The sequence below is a fragment of the Agelaius tricolor genome, unplaced genomic scaffold, assembly GCF_023055355.1.
Source record: "Agelaius tricolor isolate 1412-34295 unplaced genomic scaffold, bAgeTri1.0.p SCAF_2, whole genome shotgun sequence".
NCBI lineage: Eukaryota > Metazoa > Chordata > Aves > Passeriformes > Icteridae > Agelaius > Agelaius tricolor.
In genome coordinates, this window is record NW_027269262.1 from 11,668,716 (window position 1) to 11,693,153 (window position 24,438).

The window sequence follows — 24,438 nt, forward strand, 5'->3', positions numbered from 1 at the left end:
TAGCAACTTTAGGCAAATCACCTTTGCTCTGTGAAGTTTCATCATTAGTTCCATGAGGGTAGCTGTTACCCTGCTGCGGGGGGCAGGGGAGAGCTGTGTTGTGAGGCTGCTTTGTAATTTGTAAACTACATTTGCTGTCCTTGGAGAGCCTCCATTAAGTGAAAGAATCCCCACGATTAACAACCCCCTTCTGCCAAGGAATGGTGTCAAAGCACAGTATGCCTAGAGCTATCTGGTCTGAGAAGGTTGCAAAAGTTGTCAGCATGTTTTAGATTGCATTTCACAATAATCTGCTAAAGTAGTATGTTCCATCCTGTATGCAAATTGAACTTTGTCAAATTGTCTTACCACAAGATATCTATATTTGATACTATATTTCTTTCTCACAGATTCTGCCTGGCTTGTTCATTGGCAACTTTAAAGGTAAGATTAGTTTTATTATTATCTCTAGGATTACTTAGCAAGAGTCCTAAAGTGTTTTGCAGGCACTCAGATTCTCTGGCATCTCTGTAGCTTTTTAACCCCATCTTGCTTCATGTCTGGATTCACCTGGTAGCACTCGTTTGCTCTCTCCTCTGTGTGCTGTGCTGCAAGTACTTTGAGAAAAGTAAAATGAATACCATCTCCTTGGAGCATGCTTCAGCTGGAATTCCTAAACATTGGCCTGCCTTAAACGATTCCCGTGCTTGGCAAGCAAGCCTGTGGGCCAGGCAGATTCTTTGTAAGGCTTATTGCAAGTCCTCCTTATAAGTAAAGGCTTCCTATACCTCCTGCTCATTGCTTTCATTATTTTGGTTATTTATAACAACTGCTAAAGAGTTCTGTTGTCACCGCTTGTGAGACTGATATGTCTGCTGCTTGCAGCCTGACCACTGATACTCACACTGTCTCTGTTGCAGATGTAAGTTTCTATGGATTTTTTTTCCTTCATGCATAAGGTTTATTTTTTGTGTACAGAAAAACAGACACATTTAGAAATCACAGAAAACTTTATGCAGACATCCAAATAAATGACCTGTTCTCAAAACACTTCCTTAGCAGCAGTTCTGGCAGTTCTCTCTCTACACAGAAGTAAACCACTTGTGCATGTACAGTGTATCTGACATAGATGTGGACCCCATCTTTCCTATGCTTGGGTAAAACAGCAAAGCAGGGCTCACAGGGGCTCCTGCAATAGATATCCTGTCCTTCCTGGGCAGTCTGATACCACACCCAGTCTGTTAAGGCTGGCAACATCTACACTGGATTTAGATGGTGTTGCACCTTCTCTCTGCCTCATGCCCACTGTTCCTTCCACGCCTCTGCATACCAAAACCCGAGTTCAGTGGTTTTTGCCTGATTTACCTGCTTCTGGATCTGCTGACCCATACTATGGATCCAGCGCTTGCTGCCCCTTGGGACATGGAGCTGATAAGTTTGTAAGGCAGCTCGGAGGTACATGTGAGGTTAAAAGCTGCCTTTTGCCACACTATAAACACAAGTACAGTGGCTACTGTTTGAGGGAGTTAATCGTGCTGTGGTAAGGAAAATGAGAGGATAGAGGTGATTTCATGCTGATAATGAAAGGGGAAAAAAGAAAAATATAGGAAAAAAAAAGAAAATAAGGCCAAAAGGGTAGTTTTGAAAGCCTTTGGATGGAACCACTGCATGGTCTGATGACAGAATTAAAACTTGGTCACAGCCATGTTACTTCCTCTTTTTGTTTTCTTTTCTCTTCCTGAAGTAATTCAGGCAAGGGGTGGAATTGGGAAGATGTTGGATAGTCGAGTCCCTTAGGTTTCAGGTAGGGTGGGCAGGATGGGCCCTGGTAACATGGCTCCCAATCAGTCCCTCTCACCATGGCCATCCCACTGGTAAGCCCTTGCCCAGGGGAGTGAAACTCAGCAGGAGCATCTGTTTGCTGGTGCAGCTCTGTTTTCAGAGCAGGGGACTTGGCCAGGGTTGCAGAGTGAGTCAGCATCTCTGCCCACGCCAGGCCTGTGGCCCTGTCTCTCCCTGTGTGCCTTGGGAGTGGCCCTGGAATTGCAGGGCAGGTCACACCCACGTGGAGAGCAGAGGTGTGCAGGTGGAGGTGCTGTGGCTGGGAGGTGTCTCTGGGAACCTCACTGAAAAAAGCAGAGGGTGTAATGCCTCTGCTTACCTCCAGAAAAGAGAGGAAAGACTTTAACCCCAGTGCTTGTTTTATGGAGTCTGTTTTTTAAATTAATTAAAATACAAACAAAAATGTCCGTTTATTTACTGCTATGACCTTTGCTAAGATTGCATTTAATCATTACATTCTCCCCTCACAAGTACCTGTTATAATCTCAGATAAGCTACCATACTTGGAGAGGAAAAGATAGGTTTTGCAGTACTTCACTAATACGAGAGCGTGCTTTTACAATTCTTACCCTTTTCTGCATTCCTTGTGCCTCAACATCCCCTTGCCTCCCTGCTTAGGAGTAGTTGCAGCAAGCTCTCTGTGCGGTGAAGTCATCCCATTTAGGAACAGGTTGTTGGTTAATTACCAGTGTATTTTTCTGGAGGACTTTGATCCTTATGTTCTTGGGCCATGTTCTGATTTGTGAGACTTTTTTAAAAAGTGACTAGTGAGCATTGAGGCTGCCACGAAGGGGATCACTGACTGAGAAATACTCAGCAGCATGTGCAGTTGGGACTGGTCAGAGTATCCTGATTTGGGCAGCTGAAATGACTAGCTACTCATAAAGGGAGAGATTTACAAAATTATTTCCTGTAATGCATTTTTTGATCAGTCTCCTGTTTTTCAGCTTAAGATTGATAGCTTGAAATTGAATAAAGTTGCATCTTGTCAGTAAGAGGAGGAAACACTGAATCCCTGGTGTTGTGTGTCTTGCCCAGACACAGGGCTGAGGATTCTAGGCACTGTCTGAGTCCCTGAGCTGGGGTGGAGAGGAAGCAGCTTCTCCTGAAGTTGAGTCAGGGGAATGTCTGTAAATCGCTCTGATCTGCCCTCTGGAGGATAGTCTTTCCCCAGTGGCTCCTCAGGGAGCCTGGGCATGCTTGGTTTCCAGAGCTCAATCAAAGTACCATCCTACTCACACTCCTGTCTTGCTGCTGCATGGGAGACCTCTGGGAGCCCTGGCAGTCTGGGAAAAGGCACAGTTCTTCTAGATGGGTGCCTTTCTGCTGAGTGAAAGGATGTTTGAGATGTTAAACACTAATTTTGGAGGGCTGTTGTCTGGAGAAGGCATTCAGGAATTGCTCTGATTGGGGAATTATTATTCACCATTCAGCTATATTTCTGCTTTTAAGCCTAGTAAATTTAAATACAGTCTATGACAGAGCAGTGCAAATTCTGCACTTGACTGGGAGATAAACTGAGGCCCAGATACAGCTTGTGAAATGAACCTGTGGCAGAAATGGGAGCTGAGCTTGCTGCTTCTGCTTTGTTTGGTGCTTCACAAACCTCTAAGCACATAGACTTGAGAGAGGCTTTAGTAATCACCTTAAGGGTCTTTAGGGTAGAAAGTTACATGTAGTGCTGATTATGAAAAGCACTGAAGTATCTCCTGAAATCCCCCTAAGTCGACAGAGCTTGAGTATGTCTCTGAAAATCTTTCCTGAATAAGCACAGATTTTGGCATGTGTTCAAGTGCTTTTTATCTCACAGGCTCTATAAGCATGATTCAGCTCATCAGTAGCACATGAAAAGTGTGGCATGCTCCTGAGAGCTTATATTTGAGATTGCACAGCTAGAGGGCAGAAAAATTCAAGAAGAACCATAGATGTCCATATAAAATACAAGACTGAGTCTGGTCTGAAAGCCCAGAAGGAAACAGCACTTGAGATTTTTCTTTGAAAGTGAAGGAGTAGTTATTTCTTTGCAAATGGCAGAGTAGCAGGCTAAGAGGAAAAAATGAGGGAAAAGAAAGAGGAAGTTAACTCCTCTTTCTGCCTCTAGTTTTGGAGAAGATTTGTTTTGTTTCATTTGTACCTTACAGATGAAATGCGGTCCTCTCAAAAGACAAAGAATTTATTGTGGGACTGCATGTCCACTTGTCTTCTGCACTGGAAACCTGATGGCCCTTTAAAGTCACCTGTGCTCACAACAAAAATGGTTGCTTTGTTCCTTAAGGGATTGACAGGACAGCCTGGTTCTCTGCACAAATGGAAAACAAAATCTATTTCTTCTGATGAGAGATTCTTAGTGGGTGTTCAGTTTGCTTCCAAATCAAGAGGTGTGGCAGTAGCAGAAACCAGAGACTCAAGAGTGTTTCTACCTTGAATATTAAAGAGCTTGTGTTCTTCCTTGTTTGTAATCATTCAAGGTTTTTTCCATGGAATATTTGGGGGCTTTTTAATTTGAAGGGGAAAGCCACAATATGAGGTTTAATTTCCCCAAAGAGTCCAGTATTGCTGTGGATGGTCTGGAGAGTCTTGGGGAAGTTTCTGCCCTTCCCATTACTAAGTGTATAAAAAGGCAATGCCCACCAAGTAGTTCTGCTGTGTTTCTAAAGTCAGTTAATTCCTGTTCTCATCTGCTTACTATTTTTTTAAGTTCCATTTCCTAAGGCTTTATATTAGATACTGAAAACAGGAGAGGATGGAGGTACCATTTCCTTTTTCAGCTTCACCTTTTGAAGGAAGACTATAGGTACTCCATTAAACAGAATACTGACCTCTTTCCCCACCTTTCTTGTTCCCCAAAAAGGTCCTTCTGAGAGGATGGGACAAAATATATTTTAGAACAAAGTGTGAAGTGGACACAGGAGAGTTGGAGGTTTTGTTCACGTACACAGTTTTTGTGTGTGTGTGTGTGTGTCTGTAACTGCACATAACTGGATTCAGGAACAAAGCTCTCCTGATGGGAAACCATTCTCAGTAATAGCTCTTAGTGCTCTGAACCACTGCAGAGGATGTTCTTCTTTAGGTGGCTGTCTCTCTATCTAGCTCTCTCCAAAGCAGAAGAGAAACTGTAGACAAAATTTTGCTTTATATAATAAAAACAAGATGATGTTATGATGATGAAATTGTCTCTATACATCTGCAGATTGAGACTTAATACTGTTGTACATGCTGGGCTGACTTGCCTTGTCTAAGAGGAAGTCCTTATCCCTCACCTTGCATTTCCGTGGAGGCACTAAAATACTGAAGGCAGAGAGGATGGTTGTAGGTACATTTGAGACTTCACCACTGTACTGTTGGAGTTGTTCAGTCATTGATGTGCCTTAACTGAAGTGGTTGGAGCTGTGTCTCTCTTTTGGTGACAGGGATGGAAGCACACTGCACTAGGTGATTTTCTCCCCAGCACACAGTAAGGCTTCCCAGAGCTGCAGGGAGACAAATTCTGAGGCCGCAGTCCCATTTTGATGACTTTGGCATTGGTTTTGTATACAAGTATTTGTAGCTCTCTGCTTGAGTAGAGGTCAAGCTTGGAGTCACAGTATGAAACTGAGGGAAAAAAGGCTAAATGTGGGAGGGAGAGAGGAAGACTTCCCCAGTGTGAATTGTGTCATTTTGTGTGAAGAGAGAATTTCCCAAAGGCTTTACTCAAAAGTCCACATCTTAGCTTAGAAGCATTTTGCTGTATGACACAGAATGTTAGGTAAGCTGTTGTTGAGGAATAATACTGCATTTGAGGCACCCTTTAGAGGATGCACAGGAGGGGGCTCTGGTAGGTAGGATTAATCATAACATTTGAAAATGGGGTGTTTCACACTGTGATTTCAAAATGTGAGCTTGCATGTGCTTGTACAGCATTGTGCTACAGCAAAGAAGTTAGAATTGCAGTGGTGGTGGTGGTTCTTTTGGTTTTTGGAGGTTCTTTACATAACTTCTAAATTTTTTTTTGTTATTTATGGTATGAGACTGTGAGTGACAGGATATATTATTTGTACTGCTGTTTAAATAGCCTTATCTGTAGTATCTGTAGAGACTTAAGGCAGGTGCTGGGGAACCAGGGGAATTTCCCCTTTGTAAACTGTTTGAAGTTTAGATCCAGAAGTAGCTGGGAAGCTTTTTCTCCTCTACTTTAGTGAATTGAATGCTTATTTCCCAATATATTAAGGACTTGTTGGCTACCTGGTCATGTAGGTCTGGGATGGCCATTTCCAGCTTGTTTCTAGGAATATCTGAAATCTCAGTGTATAGTTTTGATTTGCTGAAATTCCTTTAGCCTGAGTCTCTGTTAACTGAAGAACTAAGGTATTTCAGTCTTAGGCCTTTCAAACTAATTCAAAGCAGTCAGCATTTAATTTGGATCATATCTTCTTTTAAAGCAGTTTGCCTTGTGTGGCAAGACATTTCTTACCACATAGGTCATACTGATAATTAGAGATTGGGGTCTCACATTGTGCTAGGTGTACCTTAACACCATGAATTCCAGCCAGCATGCTCTGGAGTCTGCCCTTAGTCTTTGTGAGACAGAAAACTGATTTTTAGGGGCACTTAGGCTGGTTTCTGGGTTTCCAAATCCTTGCCTGCTTAGGCATTCCCTAAGGAATTGAGACTGTCCTACAAACTGTTAAAAAAATCTGAAGGTCAGGTGGATTAGAGGATGTCGCCTGGCGAGCATTAGCATTTCTTCTTTGAAATGTTTTCTCTGAAATTTTTAGGAAATTTTATTTGTTCTGTGAAGCTAGGCTTTAATTCTGTTTCAGATAGAATTTGTGTTAATTCTCTCCTGAAGGATTAGGCATCTGTGTTGATCATGCAGGCTTGAGCAGTAGTGAATAAAATCCTTGCAGTTTTAACTCTTTTCTTCATTTTATTAGCTGTAGAGAAGCTTTCATAATTGGATTAGGTTTAAATTTCATTGCTTGTTACTGTGCTCACTTGAATCTTGTCTATGGGGCAGTATAATTAAATGTCCAGCTCTTCTTTGTGATGTAGAGAAGGCATTGAAACGTTACAGTAAGTGGATAAGATGACCCGAGAGATGCTAATTGAACTCTTGCATGTACATAAAGAACGTACAGGTGATGCTATTATTTTTGTACCTAGAGAGAGCCGGTTCGAAACCTTTGTGGTCAGTGCTCTCTTTTTGTGTGCAACCAGGCTAATGTGAAAAGATTGTATGGGCAGGTTTCGAAGGCAGGTGTTCCCATCACAAAACCACTGCTGTATTACCGTGGTGTGCTGTGCCATTCTTAAGCAAAAAGGTCAAAAGTAGATGGGCACAAGCTAACTTCTACCTGTATTGCTGGTTCTTTCAGGTTGTTTTTTGACCTGCTGATAATTTAGTATGGGGAAAGTTGCTCACTGATGACAGATAGTCTATTTTACCCTTTTTTTCTCATAGAATCAAGCCCATGGTGTTGCCGTATCTAGCATCAAATTTTCAGTCACCTCAGTTTTCTTTCCAGTTTTGAATGTCTGAAACCCCTTGGTTACAGGTCTAGGAACCACCTTTTCACAACTGCACTTCCTTGCTGTAGCATTTTGCTTTTTTATACATTTGATATATTTATCACCTGTGTCTCTTTAGACTTAAAATTATCATTTGTATTGGCTAAATGCACATTTTTCTCTGCTGGTTCACTGAAAGTAAGAATCTTGTTATCGTCGTGGCTTGTCTGCAGAGACCTCAATTCAAGTGATATGGTTGGCTTCCCTTCTCAGACCTGGATATCACAGGGTCTGTTTCCCAAGTGAAAATGTATTCCCTGAAGGGGGATTTGTGGGTAGAGAGGAGGTCAGATATTTCTTGTACAGCTCTGAGTGCATGTTCAGATGGCCATCACCTGCACACAGGCACGCACAGACTTACATTTCAGATGCAAAATACATGAAACTTCTGACTTGAGAACACATTCCTGAGTCACTTAAGCTTGGTCTTTATATAGTATATAATTTGTTTTGGAGTTAGAAGTGTGTCTTCCCGTTACCCACTCTGATGATGGTGTTCTAGAACAGCTGCATTTGAGGTTTTGCCTGACTTTATGCAGCTTCAAAAGGAAATGTATCAACAATAAGTAACTTTTCAACGTGCATAATGGAAATGCTATTTCAAGAGATTAAAAAAAATCTTCCTTTTTTCCCTCTATCACAGATGCCCGAGATGTAGAACAATTGAGTAAGAATAACATTACGCACATTCTTTCAATCCATGACAGTGCCCGCCCTATGCTTGAGGTAAGAGTTATGGGGGACTCCATAGTAAATCATTCCTTTGCAGTTGACTGTCACAGTCATCTTGGGGTTAATTTTTTGTTCTGTGCAATTGATGTTTTGAGACTGATTTTCTTGAAAGCTGTAGTTTTGAGATCCAGTCACAGGTTTTGTTGTTGCTGCTGTTATAACAACAAGAAATGTAACTGACAAGGGAAAAGAACTACACTGTCAATCTGTATAACACAATAATGAGATTATGTTATTAATTTAATAGTAAAGGTAAGTTTCGTTCTGTGGGGAGTTTAAGCATCACATAAACAACATTCCTTCCCCAGTACTAACCCTTCTGTGTACTTGGGCCCCTTCCTTGAATCTTTATGGCAGATGAGTTTGCAGTCCTTTTCTATGTGAAATTGCCTTATTTAGGCTTGGAGTGTGGGAGGAACCAGTGATCCTCACATAATAGATCTAAAATAGCAGGGCATCTGTAGTCTTCAAAACTTTACATAAAGTATTATTCCCATTTTACTGAAGGGAAACTCATCTGAAGACCTGTATTTACTGTGTTATCTTGAGCAGGGAAGGAGCTGGGAACAGGATACAGGTCTCCTTTGTTGGAATGCTATGATTTCTTCTTTACACCAGCTTACCTTGGAGGGGAGTCTGCCTGGGCTTTGCTACATCTTAAAATCCGGCTATTTGATTTATGTCAGGAACTATTATCCTCTAAAATTTGTTCATTCCTTCCCTGCATTCCACTTCTCATGAAATGTGGCAAAATCGTGGGTAAGGCAGTAGTTGGTGTTAGCCCTCATATGCTGCTGGGAATCTCTGCTTTTCTTTTTCTTCATGCAAAATGTCTCCAGTGATTTCAATTCTTAAACTACAGAATTTCCACTTCTCCCAGGCAAGTCAATAGGTAAGCCAAACAAGAGGTGTCCCCAGTAGTCACAGTCAACCCCAATATCAAGGTAATAGTAAACTCTGGGTTGACCTTGAATTTATAAATGTGCTGCAGCAGATTTATAAATGTGCTTCATAAAATAAAATGTGCTTTAGCTGTTGACTTTGTTACACTGTCAATTTGACTTGTGTTGTGCCTGATGCTTGTTAAGTCTGAAACAGACTGAATTTCAAGAGTGCTTTTAGTTGAAGAGATAAACATTTGTGCTGAGTAAAGGAGGTGTCATGTTGCCTCTAGGGTGCTGGTCTTTAAAATGAATGGAATTTTGTTTTGTTTTATCATATTAGAAAAGTAGGAAGACAGATCAGCTGCATGGTACAGATCAGCTGCAGCCTCAGGCCAGTGCTTCTGGTGGTGGTGGTGATGGTGGTAGTTTTGGCAGCCCACACACCACCTCCTTGCTTGTGGTGATGCATCTGTTTGTGAGGCTGCATGGTAAATAAACTGGGAGCTTTTGTGGTTTAAATATAACCAGGGCACCATTTCTTCCTCTAGTTACCACCACAAAAGTCGTGAAGGATTATGTTTACCCAGCTCTGTTCCCAATCTGGTTCACAGCAGCGTCTCAAAAGTAACAGTGGCACATAAACAAACACGTGAACAGTGTTAACTGGTTGAGGATGGACTTGCTTTAATCACCCCGGCTTCCAACTGTGCCTTCGATTTTCTCTGCATACAGTATAGTTCCTTTAAAACTCCTCCCCAGTTCCTAAAGTAGTGTAAGGATTTCAAATTCCATTTCTTTGGGAGCTGAGCTAATTTTGATTACTTTATCAGTCATGGTCTTACTGCAGTGATTGTTTGTGACTGAATGCTTCTGTTCAGGAACAAAAGCCTAGAAAACTTTTGCTAGGTTTGGTTACTTTCTTTGTTATTTACATCCGTGCCAGGTTTTAGGTGGGTTTGTTTACAGCTTGTGTGTCCACATTGTGCTTGGGGATTGTTCTCATGTCCACTGAAATCAAATAGAAATGTTTTCCCTATGTGTATCCCTTTCTCACCAAATTTCACTCGTGGAAAGTGATTACTTTTTGTTCAGAAATCATTTGATGTTATTCAGACTTCTAAACATGCAATTGCGGTGATAAGGAAATATCTTTTCCCTGAGATTCCCTGTTTCATGTGTATGCATTTATGTGGATGCTGATCACCTGTAAAAAGCTGCCTTTGCTTCTGCAGTAGTTGCCTTTGTCTTTAACTAAGAATATTTTATCTCCAGAATTCCCTAGTCCTGTAGGAGATGTAGGAACCTGTAGGAAATTCTACAAATAATTCATTAGACAAAGCTTTCTGTGCATGCTAAGGAGGGTAAGTGTTTTTTGATATTGAAAAGCCAGTACTGTATTAGTAGCATGTTATCAAAGAGAATTTGGTCTTTTCTGCCTGTGTATGGAACAAAGAATATGGATGCATACTTTAACTCTCAGAAGTCAAAAATAAACCACATCTTGCTTGTCAGATTTTGAAGTTTCATCACCGTTTTGATGCAATAATACATCTGAGTGGAGCACTTAAAGTGGTTTATCAGAAGTACTGATTCTATACACAGTGGGTCTTGTGGGTAGAGAATGAGAATGCCTAATCTCTCTTTGTCATTCATAGTCAAAAATGCAATACTCAAGAAATGGAAACAAACATCAGTCTGTGTGATGAACACCAACTTGCTATGGATTATAAAATTGTTTTCTGCTGTAGTAACTCGAGGCATTGTCCCTCTCTGTGATGTTACAGACTGTTTTTACCTGGTTGTTTGAAATGCTCACAGTACCTTTTAAAAAGTATGCTTTCCTGTGTGACTTAGGTTTTGGGTATAGGTTGCTTCAGTTCCTCCTAAGTTATAAGCTATTAGAAAACGATTGAAGAGTTTCACAACAAAGTATTATATTGGTTAGGTTACGTGTGTCTACTGAGATATACTTAAAAAAAGTAATTTGCTTTTGGACATTATCTCAACCACCATTTACAAACCCTTATGGATGTCTGATTCATGGTGGCTCATAATCAAAGTTTCGGAAGTCATGAGTACTTTCAAGCTGGAATAACAGAAAAAAGTAGGTATAAAATTAGTTGAATTCTAAGACTTCTTACACCTTTAGACATGGCTAGCTTGCATTAAGTGAAGACACAGAATTGTTTGTAAGACTTCAAGTGATTTACACTGGAAAAAAATTGCCAAAATCTGGCCTGAACTATCTTGCCATATTCCATATTCTTTAGTTCTTTTGCATAAAATGTTTCAAAGAAGTTTTTCCTCTAATAAAACTGACTTTGAAATATATTCAGAGAGCATTCTAAGGCTATTTTTCCAACAAAGTGTACCAATATTACACAGGATCTTAAGCAATTTGGTGAGAATTTTGTAGTTTAAAGATGCATGTTTATACCTCCTGTGATACAAATATCTATCTCATGGAAGCCCTATGGGTAGCAGGTAGCATGTCCAAGAGAAAAGTGTGCATGCCATATGGAACCAGGTTTGTTATTTCATATGTAATGAGTGAGAGCAGTGTCCAGCAGCACCATGTATGCTTCCTCAGATGCACAGGGGCAGCAGCCTTGGTGAATCAAGTTGTTTCCTTCAGAGCACTTTGGATGGCTGCCCATGGGACACTCACAGATGTTTTATAAATCCACATAAGAGCCATGAGCAGAGAAGAATAATTAGGTTTCTTGCCACCTGCTTTTTCTATTCTATTTCTCCATTAGTTTAGGTTTTAAGATTTCTATTCAGAATATGAGACACTGAAAGGTAGATGGGGAAATATGTCTCCAAGTGTGCTTTAGATAATAGCTTGTCTGGCAACGACCTGTAGGATCCATCCAACAGGTTGTCTTGTGTCTAGGCTTCTGTAAGGCCTTTGACATGGTACTCCACAACATCCTTCTCTAAATTGGAGAGATGAATGTGATGGCTGGACTGTCTGGTGCATGAGGAATTGCTTTTATGGTCACATCCAGAGGGTCAATAGCTCAATGTCCAGATGGAAACCAGTCATGAGTGGTGCCCCTCAGGGGTCTGTATTGGAACCACTACTGTTTAATATCTTCATCAATGACATAGACAGAGGGATCGAGTGCACCTCAGCACATTTGCAGATGACAAAAATTTTTGTTCCAGTTGCTCGAATTAAGATGTGTAAAGGTAGATCTTGTTAATCATAACAGAAGAATATGGTCGCAGGTCCACTGAGGTGTTTATCTCTGGATTTTCCAGGTGTTTAACCCTCTTCTGGGGCTTATATGGAGATGAATGTGCGCCCAAACTAAATAGACTGTTGATGTGGATTGTGCAACAGCTTGAAAATAGCTGCATCTCATTCTGGAAAGTGTAGGCTGTGGTGGACAGTCATGTCCAAGAAGCTGAATTTACAAGCATTCTAATTCATTCTCTCATTATTCCTCCCCACAACCACAGGTTTAAATGCTGGTAGAAGGAAGAATGCTTCCTCTGCTGCATTGGGCAGTGGTTGCTGTTTGCAAAGCAGGAAGGAGGACAGTGTGAGGCCTGGGAGAGGGAGGAGTACTGAGTTGTTCTTGTCGAACAGGTGCTCAGACCCAGTCCCAGGGAGGTGTCATCCCCAAAGAGAGGCAGGGATGGATAGGCATTCTGTGGGTCCCATTTCTGTGTGGAAAGTCCATATCGGGTCTGTGGCTGGCAATATCTGTCATTGTGGCTGGCAAATGACGTGTCTCAGATTCAGACTGGAAGGAAGCAAGACTTTGAGTGTGCGGGTTAGCAATTGCTGGAATATATTTCCAGAGGTAAAGGTGGGTTTTCTCATATGCTTCATTTTTGTGTGGAAGTTGATTTAGGTGAGGCTGGGTTGTAGCAGTCTTTACACTTTGCATTTTAGAGCTGGAGCATTTCACAGTGCTCGGTCTGTCTGAGACATTTTGAGGTGCCAGTTGTGGTGACTGTTGTGAGCATTGCAGACACCTGTCCATCAGTCAGGAAATGGACTGAAACCAGCAGCTTCTTTCTCACAGTCCACCACACATTTGTCAGTTGCCAGTAATTTTGCTGCTGCTCTTGACCTGCACCAGGGGTTTGATCTAGTAAATGTATGAATGCCATTACCAGTCGCCTGTGATTGTGGAGTCCTTTGGCATTAATTTATTTATAGCATTATCATTGTCAGATTGACTCCTGCTGTGTCACAGGAAGCTTTGATGCTGCACTCATCTGGTAGACATCATAACAATCACAGTAATGTTGATTTTAAATTAACAAGAGTTCATGTGGGCATGCCTGTACTGTCCCCTGTCACAGAAGCTCTCAGTTGTTCCCTCAGTTAATGAGGAACTGCATTAAGATTAGCTTTTTGCATGTGTGGTGCCTCTGTATGTACGTCAGTTTTCTTTCTTTGTTTTCTGTGGCTTCAGAATATTTGTTTGGTTTTTATTTTCAGTATGTTGATCTTTTCCCCCTCATTCTGCAGAGTTGGCCAGAGCACCCTAAGAGGACAGTTATCTGTTTTTCCTTTGTATTCTGATGCCATTAACAATATCATCTTAATCTGGTATGTGCTGTCTCCAGAGCAGTGGTTTTCCCCTCTTTTTTCCTGAATTTGACTACCTCCATGAGTGTTGATATGGTGGGTGGGTGGAGGCATGGAGAAGGCAGAGAAAAGCTGGTTGCTGACTGAACTACTATGTGTGGTTTTGAGTAGCACAATATAAAAAAGACATTGAGTTATTGGAGAGTGTCCAGAGAAGGGCCATGAGTGTGGTGAAGGGCCTTGAGGGAAAGCCATATGAAGAATAGCTGAGGTCACTTGTTCTGTTCAGCCTGGAGAAGAGGAGACTCAGGGGAGACCTCATTGTGGTCTTCAGCATCCTCTGGAGGGGAAGCAAAGGTGCAAGTAATGATCTCTTCACTCTCATGACCAGGACTTAAGGAAACAGCATGAAGCTGAGTCAGGGTAGGTTTAGGTTGGTTTTCAGGAAAAAAGTTTTTCACCCAGAGGGTAGTTGGGCACTGGAACAGGATCCCCAGGGAAGTGGGCACCAGTACCAAACCTGTCAGAGTTCAAGAAGTATTTGGACAACACTCTCAGGGAACTTGGTGTAGTTTTTGGGGTGTCCTGTGCAGGGCTGGGAGGTGAACTGGATGATCCTGATTGGCCTCTTCCAACTTGGCACAATCTATGATTTTTAAATCTCTTTTGTCCAGTCTATCAGTTTATGCAGCCTGCACAACTTAAATGAAATGTAACTTTGGAAGTAAAGAACTCTCAGACAGGTTGTCTTAAAAAGAATTTTAAATACTTTTTTCTTTTCAAATTGTAAAATTTTTATTCTAATAGAAATAGGGTTTCAAAAACTTAGTCTGAAAGGGAACTGAAAGGGCACAACAGTTAAAAAGCTCTGTGATGATATTTTAGAAAAATCTTTCATACTCCCTGGGTAAACAGTCAAATGCATTAATAGAATACAGGCAATGAAAAGATGCTGTAACTGGAACAGAACCAGTAAGTGTGAGGAATAGAAGTTGTGGAAAAATAAGGATGCTGTGGAGGAGATGTATAACTTCTCTGCACCAGATTAATCACTGCTGAATGCTGTGATATACCTGTTTCATAAGGTATTAAGGATGAGAAGCTTGCAACTGGGGAAATCACAAGAGGAAGTGCTGAATCAAGATTATGAATTAAAAATAAAGTGTACAACTGGCTGCTAAATTCAGACCTTTGGAAGATAGTGAGGAGCTAAATGAACACCTATGAAAAACTGAGAAATGTTTATAAGATAAATGGTCATAGCCTGAAGACCTGGTATAGATAATGGATTCATACCAGCTTGCATTAAGATATGGAATCTTGCTTCATATTTTTCAAGCCTGGCTGAATGTTCTAAGTCTTAATTCAGTTTTAGCTGAGCTTGATAATCTTGCATGTTTACCCATGATCTTTAGACTATACATGTGTGCTTTTTGAGAAAGCAGTCAGCTCTTTTAGAAGAACTGAAGTGGCAGCTCTGGCACAATGCAAGTAATCTGGTTAGCACAGTTTGTGGATTGCAATTTTGCAGCTATGTAGGTTCTGACTATAGAAACCTATAATATCTGCAGTTAGCACTTAATGTGATAACTTTGGTCTTATCTCCTTTAAGTTTTCGAATTCTTTCCTTCTATTCCAAGTTTGGGGAAACTTCTTTCTCTCATGGCTGCACTTTCTGGATTGAGTTAATATTTTTATGTGTATGTATAGCAGCAATTACCCTAAAAAAAAGAAGTCCTGTGTTATGTCCCCAGTTTCTTCACCTGATAACTTTGGAAGTGCTGAAGGCTGCCTTAGTGATTTATTTTGTAGTTATAGATTCAGAGAATGGCTTGGGTTAGAAGGGAATTTAGAGACCATCTCATTCCAGCCCCCTGCTTTGGACAGGGACACCTTCCACTACACCAGATTGCTCAGAGCCCCGTCCAGCCTGGCCATGAACACTTCCAGGGATGGGGCATCCACAGCTTCTCTGGGCAACCTGTTCCAGTGTCTCACCCTCACAGTAAAGAATTTTTTCCTATAATCTAATCTAAACCTACTCTCTTTCAGTTTGAAGTACTTTTCCCTTGTCCTATCACTACATGCTCTGGAAAAAAGTCCCTCTCCATTTTTCTTGTAGGCTCCCTTCATGGACTAGAAGGCCACAATTAGGATACCCCAAAGCTTTCTCTTTATCAGGCTGAACAATCCCAATTCTCTTAGCCTTTTCTTATAGGAGAGGTGCTCCATCCCTTTAAACAAGCATCTCAGTAGCCCTTCTCTGGACTCTGTTCCAGCAGGTCCATGTGCTCCTTGTGTTGAGGGCCCCAGAGCTGGATGCAGCACTCCAGGTGGGGTCTCAGCAGAGCAGTGCAAAGGGGCAGAATCCCTTCCCTTGCCCTGCTGGCCACACTGCTTTGGATGCAGCTCAGGATGCTGTTGGCTTTCTGGCCACTGAGTGCTCATGGCTGGGCTGTGTTGAGCTTCTCATCCAGCAGCACCCCCAAGTCCTTCTAGGCAGGGCTGCCCTTGATCTGTTCATCCCTCACTCTCTGAGGCCTGTCCTCACAGAGATAGTAGTCCAGAAAGCATTTGCCTGGACTCAAAGGCATATCACTGCTTAACATGAACTAACTAAAAAGGGAAATACTGGGAAACCAATCAGCTGTAATTTTTTTTTTTAAACACAAAACATCAACATATGTTTATTCTGGAGAGGTACTGCTCAGGAAGTGGAAACAGCCAATCTGTTAAAACTGTATTGCAATATTGGATAGCATGCAGAAGTCTTGAACTGTAAAAGGCCTTTCATAGATGAAAATTGCATCTTGGTGACATGACAATTGAAGGCCCTGCTGGGTATCACTGGGCAGCATGTGCAGGTTCTGTTGTCATTGAGATCCAACCCAAACACTTACAGGAACTGTTAAAGAGGAAGATGGTAAGACAGCCTTCAAAATCAGAGGTGCTATTATCATATAGCAAGGTCATGGCTGTAGTATAAAGACCAGCTCTACAAATCAATAATTTAGTCAAGTTGGACTGTTGCATTTCCATCCGTAGCACTAAACTCGTATATCACCAGTGTTAGAAGCTGTTTGGTTTTCAGCCATTGTATTAACTTCAAGAGAAAGTATACAAGCACTTCTTCTAACAAAAACCCTTAACTTTCCTCTGTGATGTTTCACTGTCTTTTCATGGTAAAGGTTTCCCCTCATGAGATGTTTCAGAAGACCATGCTGAGCAAAACAGCTACCATTTTTCTTTCAGGTGTAGCAGCACCAGATGATTCTAGTTTGAAGTAATGCCCTGTCTGGGGCATTGATTCTGCTTGTGAAGCTGGGAGCTCTGACTAATTTTTCAAATATTACCCCAGTAGCCCACTAAGAAGCCAACAGACTTGCACAAAGCAGCTTTTAAAGTGTGTCAGGCCAGGCCTTTATGATGGGGTCCTCCTGGCAGAGGCTGCTCTGGTGATGCACTAAATTAGCTCATAGTTTGACTTGCTCATCACACATGAGCTGTGTCGAGGGAAGCACATTCCTGTCATGGCAGGTGGCAGGGAGGAGAGGATGAGGACTGCTTGGAGCTTTCAATTGTGAGCTGTTTGCATGAGGGATGTTGAGACCAGTAGATGTCTGGTGTTTCTGATTGCTTGGTTTTGGTGTTAACCAGAACAGGACAAGTGCTCTGACCTGCCTCTGCAGAGGACACGATGTGGAATGTGTTAACCCACACTTCTAATCACAGAATCATAGAATGGTTTGGGTAGAAAGGGACCTTAAAGATCATCTAGTTCCAACCCCCCTGCCATGGATGGGCAGGAACACTTTCCTCTAGACCATCCAATCTGGCCTTAAACATTTCCAGGGATGGTGACTACACAGCTTCTCTGGGTAACCTGCTCTAGTGTCTCATCACCCTCACAGTAAAGAATTTATGTTTAGTATCTAATCTAAACTTCCTCTCTCTCAGATTGAACCCATTGCTCTTTATTCTGTCACTGTATGCCCTTGTAAAAAGTAAAGTGAGCTTATTCCAGAGGTGCAGTGATCATATTCCAGCATTCCCTTAAAGAAAGAGGCAGTTGTGATATATTGTTTTATTGTAGCACTCAGGGACCCCCTTGAGGGTTCAGGGATAAGTGTGATTGGTAGTGCTCAGATATGCCCTGACATGCCTGGGAGCTTGAATAAATCATGTAGTTAAGACAGACTAACAAAGTCCTTCCTCTCAGCTGAAGTCCTGTAAATACTCTTGGTATGTCCTGAAGGAGATAAACCACAATTTAATACAAAGCCATTAGTGTTTTCTCCCACTCTGCATTCTTTCATGAGACAGGTTAGAACAAGAATTCAGGGTTAGAATTAGAAATAATAACCACAGCTCTGTGCACTTAAAAAAAATCCTTAAATTTTCAACATTTGCCTCTTTTAATTTTAGAGATGGGGAAAGAGGATTTTCACAGGACACTTTCTATTTGTGATTGGCACATTCCAGCCTTAAGGAGCTTTTCAGAAGTGTCACTGAGACTACTTCCTAAGAAAACTATGAACCAGCATTGTAAAAAATTCTGACATTGTATTATTCCTGATAGCAAGAATGAAACATATGAATTCTATTGCAGAAGCATCCCATTTGCTGCTGTTCACATTGTTCATGTAATCCCAATTTTGTTTATAATATTTTTCAAAGCCAAACCTGAGTGTGTTGTTCGCTCAAGTCAATTAGTGGTTATCCTAGGCTGAAACACAAATGCATTTTCTATGAGTCATTAATAAAATCAGCACTAATGGTGATTGCTACAGAAAGTAACTGAAAGGACAAACAAACGGTTGAACGGTTTTCAGTTTAGTAGGTTCAGTTTGGTACATTACTGGACTAAACCCTTTATAAACTCTCATTGGTTTGGCTTGAGGAAGCTTTGTGCCGGCTGTTTCCCACTTTAGCTTTTTTGCTGAAATGCCCCTAAACAAAAATAAGTCCTCCTGTCCTCATCTGTTGATGTGACGACTCAAATTAACACATGGTTTTTGACTAACCTGAAAGAACTTGCCAGGTGCTGGAGGTTTTCTATTTGCATCTTGGTTCACAAATATAAGTTTAGGGTTTTATGTTTAAAAAAAAATTCTTGGAAATCGTTGATGGTATCTTTACATAAATTTAAATAGAAAAGTTTAATGCCAAAAATACAATACTGCTCTTTTTGAACTTTTTTTTTTACGGACCCTTCCCCCTACTCTTTGCCCTTGGAGAGCAGAAATTTTGTAATTTGATGTTCTTTCCCCCTCTCCTCAACTTTTAAAATCTGACAGTCTAGATTCAGGCTTCCAATGCTAACTAGAAGCTCAGAAATGTATGTACAGCAGTGGCAAACATGATATTCTGAAGAACATCTGTAAAAACATTACTGGAAAACCCACTGAACATGAAATGATGAGTAGCATTTTTAGTCCTTCTTATCTTCGTGCAAGCTGTTTTGTGAGTGCTCATTTTATATAAGAATCACTGGGCAGTTTCCTTTCACATATAAAACACATATTAGTATAGTTAAGATGTAATCAAACTGATTATCATTCTCAATGACTTCAGAATATCTTTGATCTTTGCAAAGGAGCAGCCATCTGTATAGATACTGCATTTGTCTTGCAGTACTTTTTGCACTTTATCCTGTTCAGAGCCGAAATCATTCTTGGTATTGTACAATTGAATTTGTGTGTGCTCTGCAAAGGTCCTGTTTTCACTCATTGATCCATTAGCTGACATTTGGCACTTAGAGATATGTCATTCTGCTACTGCAAAATTCTACAAGTTCTTTCAAAAAAGCCCAAATTCCAGCTTTTACAAGTTTAGTTAAAATGAAGTTGGAGTTTTAAAAATAAGATTCTGTTTAAGTAGAATAGAAAGAGAGTTTTCCCTATACTAGACTGTTGTGTTCCTGAGCACTGAATGAAATACTGGATTTAATAGCAAAGATGTAATTATCTTTTTAAAAAACTAATGATATTGGGAGAGTCTTGTTCTTTAGTCTTACTGACTTTTCCAAATGTGACAAAACTGTTCAATTTCCAACCTTAGTAAATCAACCTCTAAAATAATTAGAAGTTTGAATATTGACAGAATTCCATTAATGCGTTATTGACTGTAGTGTAAGGCTTCTGCATATATATGTATGCACCTGAAATCTGGTTTAATCCCTTGATCTTCACTGCAGTAGAACTGGCTTATTAATTCCAGAATCTGTGATGAAAGTGTTGTTGTTTCTCAAACAACAGTGAATTTTAGAAATTTTACTTAACTCTCCCTTGTTTCAGCTTTGACAATCTTGAAATCTGAATACTTGCCATAGTTTTGTTAGCTCTCACTGTATCGGTTTAACTGCAGCACTCAGTTTCAGGGCCTACGAGAGAAATCTAGTTTTGGTGGTTACTCTGCTGAAACAGAAAACAAAAAAAGTAAATTATATTTTATTTTACTGGGGTTTTTTTTGGGACAATGATAACAGGTTAAATAACCAAAAGAAATGGAAGCACTGCTTTTATTTGATGGTGGCATCAGTTAGGATCACCATGTAAGTAATAAGCAAAAAGTCTGGGGGGGGGGTGTGTGTTGGAAGGTAGGGGTGTTTGGTGGTAAAGTGATTGATGAAGAAAGGAAACTGTGCAGTGATTTCAAAGTAAGAAGTGGAAAGTAGTGAATTGAGATGAGCAGAAAAATTCTGTGTTCAGCATCTCATTGCCCTAGGAGCTTGGGTTTGTACCTGTTCCATATGTTTGGGATGTTATATTACCTAATAATATACATAGATTCTGTGTAATTAAAAAGGCTGGAGCAATAGATTTTAATTGGATACTCTGAGGAAAAGTGTGTTTGGAGAGATAAAGCATGACTGACATAGCTGTCAGCTGAAGAAATTTTTGAATAACAATATATATGTAAGAATATGCAATAAATAAAGGGGTTGTATTACTTTGTATAGGATTTTAAAAGGTGTTCCTCTTTTCATCAGTTTTTAGGCTTTGCAAGCTTTTCCCTTTGTTTCGAATAAAAGACATGTTTTGAAATGAGCTGCTCTGTAGCATAATTTGGTGTGTGTAGGTGAAGTTGGCACAATACCTGTTTTGAGTTGTTCTGTCCTTCCTTCACTGAATAATTTTACAGAATTGTCATTCTTAGGCAACAAAGTGTCCTTAATTTAAAAAGATGTAAAGAAAGACTTCCATATGGTTGGCGTAAAATTTGTATTTGTCTTTCTATCTTTATTAATATGCCATTTTGGTTCAACTGGGATATTGCACCTGCAGCTGGATTCAGGTTTATTTAATGAAACTGCTGACTAGAGACTAATTTGGAGCCTGTTGAAATTTTCACAAGAAGCTGGTTTTAACAGTCTTTGATTTAGCTACTCTGTTGTAGTCACTGTTCCGGTGATTGTTGTCACCTAACATTTTATGCTTCGCAGTTTGAGAATGGCAAACAAACTGCTAGGTAAGAAAATAGTGGTGTTTCTGTCTTCCTTGCATGCTAGTACCCTATATTAAATGTTGTAGGTAGCTGTTTGTTTGCTTGGCATAAACTGTTCTGCTTGGAAGGTCCCTTTGGGACAGTTCTTCGACGGTATCTGCAGGTTATGTGCACAGGAAAGACAGTAGTGTCTTGGGGCACAGATATACAAATATTGTGATCCTGGTTAGTTTTTTTTCCAAAAAGAGTCACAAACAGCAGAGTTCAGCAATTGTGTCTTCCTATTGCTGATATGTTAAAAAAAAAGAAAGTCTATACAGTGTGTGTGGGGAAAATCTAATTGCAGCAATCAATGTAGGAATATCTACACAAAAAATGCTGTCTTGTGTATGAATACCTGCTTCATACAATCTTGTGGTGATGTTGTATTTCAAGTATACAATTATGATGAATGGTATTTGATCCCATTATTATAATTATTATTTCAACCAAGAGAAACAAAACTAGATGGTAGGGTGGGATCCTCAGGAGTTACCAGCTCTGGCCAAACTGTGTTTGGCTCGAAGTTGCTGAGAGTTTCACTGTTGATTTTTGTGGGAGATGGGTTAGGTCACTGCACAGTACTTTTGAAATCCCACCTCTAACTATTTCTGAGTTGAGTGTGTGATTATTTCCTCACAGGGAGGAGTCCATCACCACAGCCTTCCAAAAACACAGGTGATATACATCAGTCAAAATACCAAATTCCAGTAACTTAAACCATCTCCTTTCTGAGAAGATTTATTAATAAAGCTAACAGGCTGATGCTGAGCATTTGCAAGCCCAGTAATGAAAAGTGTGCTGTGGACTTCGCTGGAAGTTGTAAATGCTGAAGATGTCCAGGATCAGGCTTTGGATGAGCCATTTGGGACCATGTGCGGTCTCTCATAGGCTGGTTTCATGCTTGCTTGCAGTAGTTGGAACTAACCAGCCATGACAAAAAAAGGAACATTGCAGGTCTTATATTTGTGCTGGGTGCTACTTCTGCTTTTAGAGTGAGCACAATCTGAAAGCCCCTCTGCACTCAGCTTGTGCCATGGGTTCTGAAATCTGCGGAACAACTTGCGTCAGTGTGTGCTGGAGAAGAGAACCTTCTGGCACGTACTGCGCTCCAGAGCTAACCCATCTCCTGTCCTCAATTTTCAATTTTTCGATGGTAGGGAGTTGCTAGAGGTGATGGGGAAAGAATAGCATGTAAATTTACTTTCGGGTCTCAGGCCCTTGTTCTACTGGAGTGACTCACTTGAAGTGATCCTAGTGTCCAACACAAAGCTCTCAGATGTGTCATACAAATGCTTATTATTGTAATTAATCTGTCAATATAATTAATTATCCTTGGCTCAGCAGCCTATCAATATACGTATTGCTGCTATGCTCTCTTTCTAAATGAGTGTATCTATATAAGTTGTTCTGGATCAGCTTTTGGCTGTGGAGCCCTCCTGGTTTCCCACAATGTTTCTGACTGTTTCTGATTGTTTCCCACAATCTCTCTGACATAGTGGTGAAGTTTGTGCACCTTGCAGGGGTGTGTCATGGTGCTGGGGTCAGGATCTCTTGTAAAAGAGCTATTTGTGCAATGGCAAGTGAAGGAACAAAGTATATATAGTGGAAATATGGAGGGGTTTCTGAGCCAGCGAAGCAAAGGGTTTGTAGATAATGCTGCCTCAGGTAGCCACACACTTGAGCAGTAAAAAATCCTCTTCTTTCCCCAGCTGGCAAATAAAATGCCTGGTGGGTGGCAGATTGTTCCACCTTGTTGGCAAAGCATCTCTTGTACATAAATCTGCGACTTTCCATGTGTGGTGTTGAACATGTTTATGTTCAACATAAACATGATTATTTGGATTATTACAGGAGTGTGCATTGTTACAAAAGGATGGATTTAGTTGCATTTTATAATGACCCTTTTGCTTGAATTCTTGTTTTTACAAGTGCATCTGAAGAAGTCATAGCTCAGCATCTGAGGTAATTTAATAGAGTTCCCATGAATAATGTAGTTTTGTGTGTCTGAGCTGCAGAATGTATTCTGGAAATCCTATTTGAGAAGTCACCTAAATGTGCTTTCAGAATTTTTCAATTTCTTAACAGTCATAGGAGCAAAAAAACTTTGGAAAATAAAATGACAGTTGAAATGAGCATTGACAATGCAAAGCAGTAGTGTAGGATTGTAGATGTGCTGTTTTAAATATATCCAGTGACATTTTTAATGCATCAGAAATGATTATCTAACTTCCCTACTTGATCTGGTAACTTATTATGATAGCTGACTAAGAAAGAGAGGCTAACTTTGTGGAAAAAAAGTATGAGTTTTATGGTTGTCCTTCTTGAAGGTTTCCAAAAATAAAAAAAACCAAAGTCTGTACCACAAACATGTTTCTTCTTTGAAATAAATTTTGTTTGGTTTATCAACTGGGTAAAGAAAAATGATTGTGTGAGTTTAAAAGAAACTACATATCACAATTTCAGGCTGTAACATCTGTTCAGAGAAAGAGAAGGGCAGGAGAAAATGCAGCTTCATTTTCCTAGAAATGTAAGAACAATTGTGTTTTTAGAAAGAAGTTTAGATCTTTTTCGTATAGATGCTCCTTTTTTTAGAAGCTCACTATTGAGCCTTGGGAGATGCATGACTAAGCTATATGCTGGCGCCATAGCAATGTGAAAGCAAGTCTTTTTAAATCTGACTGTATAGAGATGATCTCTGTCTGAATGATGGTGTTGCTTCCTCAAAATCATTAATATTCCACCAGTCTAGAGCAGGACTTGTGCTGTGATGGATGAATGTGTTTAACTTGAATCTTTTCTTCTCATACCTTTTTGCTTCTTTACACAGGGAATGAAGTATCTGTGCATTCCTGCTGCTGACTCACCCTCACAGAACTTGTAAGTATTTTTTAAAAGTAAATCACAAAACCCCAGAAATCCCATGATGCCTATTTTAAAATTTGCTGAAAGCTCTGATTCTGATCTCTAATGAGTCTTACACAAATGTGGGGTCTAATCCGTTAAGAAAACACAGTAACGCTTCATTTCACCCTGCTTTTTGTGTGTGTTTGTAGGAGTCTCAGTATGTAAACACTCTTGATTTGTGGCCTTAAACTTCAGGAATTCCTTAGTGAATCTGGGCCTAATTCAGTCACAGTTTATTCTAGCCACTGTTTTTGTAAATCTTTGTGTTGTTTGGGTCCTTCTTTTTTTTCTTTTTAGTGCCAACTGCAGCCATTAACAAAACAAAATATTTGAAAGATGTTTGAAGCCTGGTGCCTCAAGGGTTGAAATAAATTCCTCACAGTGGGCCTTCAAAACAAAATCCCTGTATGCAAACTACCGCCGTGACAATCTGCTGGGGACTTCTTGAACCTGCCTCAGAAGTCCCTGCTGCTCTTAGTATAAGCTGGCGTGGCAGGGAGTTTTCTGTCC

The 24,438-nt window shown here is 40.4% G+C and overlaps 1 protein-coding gene across 4 annotated transcripts in view; it reads left to right on the forward strand.

Annotated features, from left to right (window-relative positions):
- DUSP22 (dual specificity phosphatase 22) overlaps positions 1-24,438 on the forward strand; it is a 44,059-nt gene that overhangs the window by 6,398 nt on the left and 13,223 nt on the right. For 2 of the 4 annotated variants that reach the window (XM_071452889.1, XM_071452914.1), the window contains exons 2-3: positions 390-423; positions 23,852-23,901. In XM_071452889.1, coding sequence (XP_071308990.1) covers positions 390-423; positions 23,852-23,901 — 84 coding nt within the window. Of the gene's footprint in view, positions 1-389; positions 424-8,011; positions 8,095-23,851; positions 23,902-24,438 lie in introns of all 4 variants that reach the window. The other 2 variants (XM_071452899.1, XM_071452909.1) reach the window with 2 other exon arrangements.